This window comes from Ascaphus truei, chromosome 3 (genome assembly GCF_040206685.1).
Source record: "Ascaphus truei isolate aAscTru1 chromosome 3, aAscTru1.hap1, whole genome shotgun sequence".
Lineage (NCBI taxonomy): Eukaryota > Metazoa > Chordata > Amphibia > Anura > Ascaphidae > Ascaphus > Ascaphus truei.
In genome coordinates this window covers 142,028,061-142,038,816 of record NC_134485.1, presented here as the reverse complement: position 1 = coordinate 142,038,816, position 10,756 = coordinate 142,028,061, and the positions used below count along the sequence as shown (strand labels likewise).

General features: G+C 40.9%; 1 protein-coding gene across 5 annotated transcripts in view; it reads left to right on the top strand.

The window, feature by feature from the left end:
• The window catches only part of GLOD4 (glyoxalase domain containing 4), a 65,285-nt gene extending 55,705 nt beyond the window's left edge, over window positions 1-9,580 (top strand). For 3 of the 5 annotated variants that reach the window (XM_075589588.1, XM_075589587.1, XM_075589586.1), the window contains 2 exons: window positions 3,272-3,358; window positions 5,051-9,580. In XM_075589588.1, coding sequence (XP_075445703.1) covers window positions 3,272-3,358; window positions 5,051-5,116 — 153 coding nt within the window. In that variant the 3' untranslated portion in view covers window positions 5,117-9,580. Of the gene's footprint in view, window positions 1-3,271; window positions 3,359-5,050 lie in introns of those variants that run through there. The other 2 variants (XR_012799819.1, XR_012799820.1) reach the window with 2 other exon arrangements.
• Window positions 9,581-10,756: the final 1,176 nt, after the last annotated feature.

Sequence of the window (10,756 nt, the reverse complement as noted above, 5' to 3'; positions counted from 1 at the left end):
TTAAAAACCTAAGCCGTTTTGAAGCTTTTCAGAAAGAAAAGGATATTCCTAGCAGATACATTTTCCATTACCTGCAACTTAAGGCATTTTATGTTGGGTTGGGCCCCAGGAATCCCCTAACTAGATTTGAAGCTCTGTATCTAAATGACACGGGGACACTGGGCCTCAAATCACTTTTGTATGGATTGGTAGTTAACTCACCCCAAATCGCACAAAAACAAAACAAAAATATATGATCCAGTGGGAACAAGATTTGGGGCAGGAACTGGACGTAGAGGATTGGGATGGCAGTAGCCAAATGCTCAATCTCCACAGTCATAAGGGAGAATGCGTACAACGTTATGATGTGCTGGTATCTGACCCCACTTAGATAGATACCCCTCAATTTGCCCCAAGGGATACAGAGGTCAGACCTCATTCATTCATTCACATGTGGTGTCCTTCCTTTGGAGAAAGGTGAGGTCCTGGACTCAAAGAATGCTCCAGGTCAATGTAGCTCTTTTTATTAAACAGACCATCAGACATCCTGTCCAGACAAGAGAATAAGTTGGTTGCCAATATATCCACGGCAGTTAGGTGCGAACTGGCCGCTGTGTGGAAACAGGTTGGAGTCCCCCCTTTGTCCAAAATGAAGAACAGATTAGGGTTAATTTGCCACATGGAAACGCTATTGTGTTTGATAAATGACTCCTGCGGGGAGCTACTAAGGGTGTGGCAACCCTGGATTGTTTCAGCACTTATCCAGGGCTTGGATGAAAGGTCAATTCTGCTATAAGTAACTAAGAGGAGGCTCCCAGTAGGGAGCTAATTGAATTGTCCTCAGAGGGTTGGGTCAGGAAGCGAGTCAGTAGGGTCTTGATAGACGGCAAGAGCCTAGGGCTCTCAAAGCTCTTAACGGGCGCTCACATAGGGAAAATGCGTGGAAAATTACAAAGGCTGTAAATTTTGACAAATGAAAATGTATGTTGAAATCTTATTCATGTATCGAGCTTTGACTCGACTGGATGGTCTCCTCCCCCCCCCCCCCCCTCCCTTTTTTTTTGTAACCTTTCCCCCCCTTTTTTCTTTTCTGCGCATTGCTAATAAAATCAATAACATTTTGAGTTTCAATTTTTTTTTAAAAAAAAATCAATATAGGGCAGAAGCATTTGGACTGCAATTAAAGAAGTGCAGTTAACCTGTTTGATAGCTCTTTTGCAGCTAGAAGAGCTAGCTATGTATTGCACTGCATGCCTTTCTGTCAGCAAGGGGGATATGGCAAAAATATCTTCTAAATATGTGCTTCCCAAGTTATGCTAGGATTGTGTTCATTGAATCGAATGTTGGAAAAAAGTGTTTTTTTTTTTTGGTTTTTTTTTAAGGCTCATATTTTTTCATCAAAATGAAAAGCCAAAGAAGACGACATTAGCTGGGCATGTTAGCATGATGAGCTAGTTAATAGCTTTGTACTAGTATTAAATTAAATGACCCATACTTATGAAAAGAAAAAAACATAATCTAAATAATTTGTCATATTGGATGTGTATTGGGGCTTCTTTGTTTCTTGCTGTATATTTGAGGTCACTTTCCCAGTAGAAGAAACAAGCTCCTTTCTTATAATTATTATTATTATTATTATTATTTTTTCTGACGTTTTCCCCATCGACCGCGGGACGATCTGGAACAGCAGGGCGGAGTTTTATGGAGTGGCAAGATATTTGGATTCCTGAATTCAGTGCATGTGGTTTTGTGCCATTTTCCAGCACTCCAGTTGGCACAATTACAAATATAAATATATAATGCTGTGGATCTGGGTTTCTGAACTTGCTAAGTTTGTGTATGATTAATAGTATTGTAGCCACATGATACGACTCTGCCTTCTTTTTAATTTGAAAGGTTGTTTATGAAAATGTTGATGTATTGCTTGTGGCATCTGTTATAATAGATGTGCAGTGGTGCTATATTGTCTGCAGAAATGTTTAAACAAGTCTAAGCATAGCAAAAATCGCTGTGGAACAAAAGTTGTGTTCATGAAAGGTACAATCCCTTTACAACATGTTTTAGAAAATAACATGAAAACAAAGCATTCCTAAAAAAAGTTTAATCTTGAAAATCATCCTATAAGCAAGAGCAAAAGTGTAATTTGCTATGCAAAACAATCATGAAATACAATCTATATATATAAAATTGAATTTTGTGAGGTTGGTGCTAGATGTGGTGAATCTGATTGGTCCTCAGCCTCTGGCCAATCAGATTGGTGGCTCTATGACGGCACCCAACTGCCACTCTCTTCTCCTCACCCGCAGCTCACCTTCCCCCTCGGCCTCACCCAACTGACACACACACACACCTCTTCACCCAGCTCACCTCCCCGCCGGCTCCCCCCCATCACCCCCCCCCCCAGCTCACCTCCCCCCAGGGAATCCACCAGGCTCACCCGAGCCCCGCCCAGCAGCAGCATGCGGGTAGTGTCGCCACCGACACAGCACCGCGCGACACCCGCCTCTGCCCCACCACCCCCCACCCTCTCTCAGCAGCGCCTCACCTCCCCACCCGCTGCCGACACAGATGCGGGGGTGGAGGGGGAAGGACAACACCACTGCAGCCGCCTCTGAGCTCCCCCCCCCCTCTCAGCAACGCCTCACCTGTCCACTCGCCGCCGAACTAGCGCGCCACCGCGTCAGCAGGGAGGGAAGGGAGTCAGGAGAGAATGGGGTGGGGCGAGGGAGTCAGGAGAGTGGGGGGGGGAGAGGGAGTCAGGAGAGAGGGGGGAGAGGGAGTCAGGAAAAGGGGGGTGGGGAGGGAGTCAGGAGAGAAGGGGGGGGAAGCCCACACATAAATACATATTGACTGACACACACTCACTGACTGACTGACACACACTTCCCCCCTCAGTCAGCTGTGAACGGTGGGGGTGGAGGAAAACAAAGCATTGAATGGGGGGGGGAATCGGAGCTGTGAACAGTGGGGTGAGGGGGGCGCAGCTCTGAACAGCTGTGAAGAGGGGGGAAGGGAGTTGAGGGAGGATGGGGTAGCCAGAACATTACATCACGGGCAACGCCGGGTATATCAGCTAGTCCTGATATAACTAGCAAACACAATTGGATTTGCTATAGTGTCCATAAAAAGACACTGTAAATCTAGAGGCAAATAAAATTCTTCTTAAAAGGCCACAGAAAATGTTTTTTGTATTATGGATTGGACCTTCAAATTAAGTTGCTTCTTTTTTTTTTTAAATCGAATTATAGCTACATTTTAATGGGATTAACGTATTTATTTTTTCATGTTTTAGGATGGCCATGAAATTTGCTTTGTTGGAGATGAAGCGTTTGAAGAACTTTCACAGACAGATCCTAATGCAGACAATCTCATAGATAATGTAAGCAAATGTATTTTTAGGTTTGATTTAAATGAGACAATGCCAGCTAGAACTACTTAGTGTAATTTGTAAACCATTTACTTATTAGTATGCTTAATCTGTTTTGCTTTAACTCGTGTCTGCTAAATTCAAGCATTTCAGCTACTTCTGTTTTTGTGTTTGTCTGACTAATGATGACATCACAATGACAGTAATTTACATGACATTTGAGGATTGACAGACCACAAAACAAGATAGCATAGAGCCATAGACTGTAGACCCGCCCAAAAGCTTTTGTTTACCATGGAAATGTCAAACGTTGTCAAAAAAAAAAAGCTTTTAAAGGTCTTGGCTACATTTAGTCTGTCTCTGCCCTTGGTTCCCTTTCAACTGAGGAGGGCCCGCCCCTTTACTTGTGTTTACTCATTTGTATTGTATTTTTATGATACTCCAAGACGGTATTTCTCAACTTTTTTTTTTTTTGGTTAATAAGGAACCCTATAATTATATTGTGACTTTGTGAGGAACCCCAACCCTCTCTAATGGCGCATCTGAGATCAGATGCATTGTAAGGAACCCCAACCCTCTGTAATAGCATGTCTGAGATCATATACATTGTAAATTCTTCTGTATTTGGTACAATTTTCAAATGACCTGCAAATTACAGGGAACCCTTTAGATATGCCTGTGGAACCCCTGTTGAAATACACTGCTCTAGGATGCTGTCAAATCACGAGAACAGCAACGAAACGGAACAAATAGATAGGAACTGATCAAATTGTTTGTTTTAATGCATCTCACCATTTTGTACTTGTGATTGCATGTCTCATTGCAATATCTGCATCATGTAACTCCTTCCTAACTTCTCCTGTTGACACTCAATTGCAAGTTGATGCATATGAGGCAAGAATTGCAGCAAAGACCTTGATGCAAAAAGACCAGACTAAATTGATCGTATCCATACATTGAAAATGTGTTGCAGTAAATTATGCTCAGTTATGTGGAACTCATAAATTATCTTCACAAATTGATAATTAAAATGTGATTGCTATAAATACTATAAATCTTTTTCAGGGCAGCGTTACCTCACAGGAGGTGCTTTGTAATTAACTTGGCTCCTCCCACCAAACTGACTTAAAAAGAGCACTAAAGTTTATTCAAAGCTCTGATTTCCCTATCAAGGACAAGCAAAAGCCACTACCATGACTAAAGCATAAGTAAATATCAGAATACTGGAGCGTTGGATTATATGTGTTTTAATAGCGGATTTTTTGTTGTCTAATAAGGAGAATAATAAAGTCAGAAATATGTGCAATAAATAGTCCCTAGGGTTGGATATGCCCCTTTCCCAGAGTCACGAGTCAAAAAGTTTATAATTAAATTGTGTCACTGGTTAGGTCAGTGAAAGCCCATTGTACATCATGAGACACGGGTCCATATTAGGAGATGGGTAATGCCGAGTTAATCCAGTCTTCTCTTCTTACCATATTCCATAGGGGCGATAAAACGCTAAAAATAACTTTAAAACAGATGTGACATTTTATATGGAACAGGAATCTACCAAAACAATAGCAAAAGTCTTACCTAAGAAGCAATGATTATCCTCACAAATGCTCTAGTACTTGCACAATTTATGCACAAACTATATTACTTATAAAATATATTTTATTTATATGTGCAATGTAGCTTTTATCCTTTGTTTTTTCATTACAGGCTATGGTAGCAGACAAGAGTGAAGAGTGGTTTGCAAAACATAAAAGGCAGAAGCCTTCGGCGTAGTTGAACATTACAAAAATATGTGCTTATAGAAGCTTGCATGGCACATTCATGCTATGAATTTTGATTATTTACATCATAAAATCTGACATTATACACGTATGGTCATTCTTGGTGGCGGGGGGGGGAATAATTGCACTATAAAATCTATTTAAATCCTGAGTCTTGAGATATGTCTTATTTCTATAATGCAAGTACCAATACGAAGATCCTATTTTATAATATCACTGCATGGTTTTGTTTAACACTTTTTGCATGTTTGGTGTTAAAGCAGAGGAACTCACAATATAATGGAATGCAGACATGCTGTCTAATGCTATTTTTGTTTAATAATAATTTTTAATATAAAACATTTGTGTGTTTTATATTTCCTGGCAGCTTGGCTTTCTGTGGTCAGGATCATAATGACATCCATACTATATGTGACTTGTAGCACAGGATGAGAATAACCCTTTTTTACCTGATTTTTCAAAGATTCGGTACGTGAAGGAGACTATACAGTAGTTTAAGGCAGTGGTGAGCAAATCTTTAATGTTGAGTCTCCCTTTTCATCCGTGATATTAGTCGGGCCCCACCTGCCTGAAGTAATCCAAATCACATGGGAAAAAACAACTTTATTAATCGTATGCAATATAAATATGAATACAAATACATATGTCTCTATGTATCTTTGTCTTTATTTATATAGCGCCATTAATGTACATAGCGCTTCACAGCAGTAATACACGTGATAATCATATAAATAACAAATAACAGATCTTGGGAATAAGTGCTTCAGACATAAAAGTTACATGCTCCAAAGAGCTTACAATCTAATTGGTAGGTAGGAAGAACGTACAGAGACAGTAGGAGGGTGATCTGTTAAGTGCATCTGCAGGGGGCCCAGATTTATATATGAGGTGTATAGTATCAGCCACGGAGCTACTTGTATCCTTCGTTAAGGAGGTGTGTCTTAAAGGTGGATAGAGAGGGTGCTAGTCGGGTATTGTGATGAAGGGCATTCGAGAGGTGTGGGGCTGTCAGTAAGAAAGGTTTAAGGTGAGAGAGGACTTTAGATACAATGGAGGTAGAGAGAAGTCATCCTTGAGCCGAACAGAAGATTCTGGATGGTGCATAGGGAGAAATTAGGGCTGATATGTAATACGTAAAAATACTTACATATTTCAACACTTTTAAAACTGCAAAACATGGCAAAGTGGTCCTGGTGCTCAAGTACTCTGTAGTATTTCATATAATAGACTGGAGAACAAAAACATATGGGGCGAATAAATCCATAATTAATTATAATTATCAGTGATTTTATCAATTGAAGTTCCTAGAACAGGACAAATACTCCTTGAAGGTGTCGAGTGGCATATAAACTATACCCTTCCCCTCCTCATTATGATAGTCCTTAAGACACAATCATGAAATTACTCACTGTATCTACCCCAGTAATGACTCCTCAGGCGTGCAGCCGTAGTAGAGTCAAGAGATATCCAAAAAATGTATCACTCCTTCATAAAGTGCATATACGCACAAAACGCGTAGGAGTGTTGCACCCTCCGTTTAAAAAAAAATGTTTTTCTAATAAAGTGATTTTTTTATTTCATTGAGCTTGCTCTCTGTTTGCTGTGCGCTGGGTACATTTTTTGGATAGTAGTATAATAAAATACTGGGTGCAATTTTTTTAAATGATTATTTACACTCCTAATGCATCCTTCTTTCCCCCTCCTTTCTCCCCCACCTCCTCTTCCCCTTTCTCCCCCCCTCCTCTTCCCCTTCCTCCCCCCCCTCCTCCTCTTCCCCTTTCTCCCCCCCATCTCCTCCCCCCTCATCTGCTCTCCCCCCTCTCATCTGTTTCCTCTTTCCCTTCCCCCCACTCTTATCCCTCTCCCCCTCATTTTACTCTCGTCCCTCCCTCTCATCCCTTCCTTTCCCCCCTCCCTCAGATGCACGGCCAGGGAGGAGCGTGCTGTAGCAGCGGCAGACTGACGTCCTTTTCTTCCATCATCCCCTTCTTGAGCATTTCCTTACGTTTTTTATTCTTTGACTTGGCAATCATTCTGTTTTTAGTTGTTTTTTTAAACTGATCTATCCATTGCTTTTCTTCGTAATGTATGAAACACAGAGCACTGGATTCCCCTTGCTCTAAAAAATGGAAACTGAAATAATCAGTGCCAGAATCTTTGGATTTAGCGTTGCAATTGATAATGCCATAAACTCGGAACCAAGACTCCCGTCCCTTAAGACAGGGCGCAGCAGTTATTGAGGTCCCGCGCTCTCCCACAAGGCCTTTAAATTAAAGGCCGGGGGACCGAACGAGGCCTCTATAACAAACTTGCCTTACAGTGACGTGGGGTCACATGGCCCCGCACGTCATTTGCCGCTGGGGCCGAGCAGGGAAGGGAGGGGGGGCCGAGCCACTGAGAGCAGACAGGGGTTCGCATGAGGAAAAGTTTGCGCACCCCTGCCTTAAGAGACTAAGGGGATAATTGTATTGGCGCTCTATAAATACAATTATACATACATACAGTGGCGTCCGCCTTTAGTCTAAATCGGCTAGATCAGCGATTTTCAGTCTTGGAAGTCTAATACCTTCGTGGTTCAACCTACGTCAGTACAGTCTGTGTGTGCGCGCGCAGTAATTGTAAATTTGCATATTTAAAGTATACATGCATTTGCAGTGCTGTGCTGCTGTACGGTATGTCTCATTTGAAAATTGTTAAAACGCATAGGCATGTACAGTACTGTAACAGTGTCACATTTCGGCATATACAGCGCTCTCCCCTCGCTCAGGATAATTAACTGCACTGCAGGGTATTTCAACTTCTTATCTTCTGTGCAATGCAGTACATCTCTCCCACACCATTCCTTTTAACGTGTGTCTGGTTTCAATCACATTCCTGCTTGACAGCAGGAATTTACTGCGCATGCGCCTGTAACTTCGACCACCACTGCTTGCTTGCCTGAGTGAGTGACCAAATTTTTTAAAAAAATTTAAAAAAAAAAATTTCTCTTCTCCACAAGCCTGCAAAAACATCTTACTATATTACGATATTCAATCTGTGCTGTAGCTTTTGACTGCGACCCTGTGCGTTTGACTGCACATGGTTGATTTGTGTGCTTTTTACGTACTGTATTTGGGGGTGTATTATTATGATGAACTGCCTTTTGAAATTAAATTATGTGTTTAGCTTTGAACTTCATGCGCCTGTCTTTAATTTTTGGAATCTTGCAGTTGTGTTTTGAATCTGTCCATAGCCGAGCTTGAAAGCCTCACTGCGCCTGCGTGTAATCCTTGTTCAGATGGAAGCTTAGCTGCTTACTGCGCATGAGTCACCCAACCCCCCCCTCTCCATAGTCATTCGACAGACACCTGCACAGAGTCATTCATTTTCTGAAGTTAGTCATTGTGTTTTTAATCCGTCCCTAGCCGAGCTTCAAAGCCTCACTGCGCCTGCGTGTACTCTAAGCCTCTTCGAGATGGGAGCTAGCTGCTTACTGCACATGAGTCACCCAACCCCCCCCCCTCTCCACAGAGTCGTTAATTTTCTGAATCTTGTCATTGTGTTCTTAATCCGTCCATAGCCGAGCTTCAAAGCCTCACTGCGCCTGCGTGTGATCCTTTTTCACATGGGAGCTATTAAGCTGCTTACTGCGCATGAGTCACCCAACCCCCTCCCTCTCCACAGAGTCGTTAATTTTCTGAATCTTGCCATTGTGTTTTTAATCCGTCCATAGCCGAGCTACAGTACAAAGCCTCATTGCGCCTGCGTGTAATTCTCTTTGAGACGGGAGCTTTGAGGCTTTGTTTATGGCAACGTTTTGGAAAATCCCTTCTCGAATTTGATTTGCACAGAGCATCACCTTGATATTATAATAATATTAATAGCACGTTTTTGTATAGCGCTGTTAGTTACAGTATACGTAGCGCTTTGCAGAGACATTTTGCAGGCACAGGTCCCTCCCTGTCTGGTGGAGCTCACAATCTACTGTATGTTTTTGGTGCCTGAGGCACAGGGAGATAAAGTGACTTGCTTTTTATGTACGTACTGTATTTGGGGGTTGTATTTGGGGGTTTATTGATCAAATTATTATGATGAACTGCCTTTTGAAATTACTGTACTCTACTCTACAGTATGTAATTTCTTTGAACTGCAGCACAACTAATCCTTCATCCCTCCCCCACGCACACACAAACTATTTTCGACAGATATCTCCACAGAGTCATTCATTTTCTGAAGTTAGTCATTGTTTTTTTAATCCGTCCCTAGCCGAACGTCAATCGCCTCACTGCGCCTGCGTGTACTCTAAGCCTCTTTGAGATGGGAGCTAGCTGATTACTGCACATGACTCACCCAACCCCCCAAACCCTTTGAGGCTTTGTTTATGGTAACGCTTTGGAAAATCCCTTCTCGAATTTGAAATGTAAATCTGATGTGCACAGCATTGTGAGAATTGAGAGTAAAAAAAACCATTAACTGATTCATGTTGTTTTTTCATTCATTCTTATACTGTAGGGGTGGGTGGGGGGGGGAGGGAGTGAGGTTATTGTCAATGATTATGATTACCAGGAATGTGAATAAATATTTATTTTATTTCATCAGGAACCAAAAAATATTAAAAATAATCATGAATAATACATAATGCAGTCTTTATTAAGTTCTTCTGGCAGATTGAAATTGGATAAACATTTACAAACATTTGTAAAACATGGAGAAACATGAATTATGCACATTTATAAGAATATTATTTAATTATATATACTGTAATGTATAATATATATATATATATATATGTATATATATATATGTATATATATATATATATATATATATATATATATATATATATATATATATACTGTATGTGTGTATGTGTGTGTGTGTGTGTATATATATATATATATATATATATACATACACAGTATACATAGTAATATTATTTTTTCCGCCTTTATCTTGTTCCTTATACTACTTGTACTTGTACAGTAGTTCATTGAGAGAAGAGAGGTTTTGTGTACATCAATACTGCTGTTTATATACTGTACATTTTACTGTACAAAACAGATTAGACTGGACACAAAACCCCACCTCCCCCCAGGCCACCATTTTTTCCTGAAACGACAAGAAAACAAAAAATTAGTGCAGTTACAGTATGTGCGTACTGTATTATGGCATTGTGTGATGTGTAGTACTACTGTAGATGGCTGGTGCTGCTTTCTCTGGAAAGAAAAAAATTGAGTAGTTAGTAGGCAGTTACTGTAGTACTGTCAAACTAGTCTATACTGGAACTACTGTATACTCTGACTACTGTTAAATACTGTGTACTGTAACCTGATGGCTGGTGCTGCTCTCTCTGTAAAGAAAAAACTGTAACTACTGTATACTCTGACTATTGGGAAAGAAAAAATCTGTGCCATACTTACCTGTATCATACTGTACTTACAATACTACAGCACAGTACTACTTTCCTGATGCTTGCCCATTATGCGCGATGACAATGGGCAACACAGTGGCAATATGGTCTATATATTTATTGCAGCGTTCCACGGCGAGTACATCGTTCCAAAAACTCATTTTGCCTTTCAACAACCCGTCCTTTTTGGAGGGTTTCGCCACTTTGCGGATATGGTCCTTCAGCTGATGCCAGACCATTTCG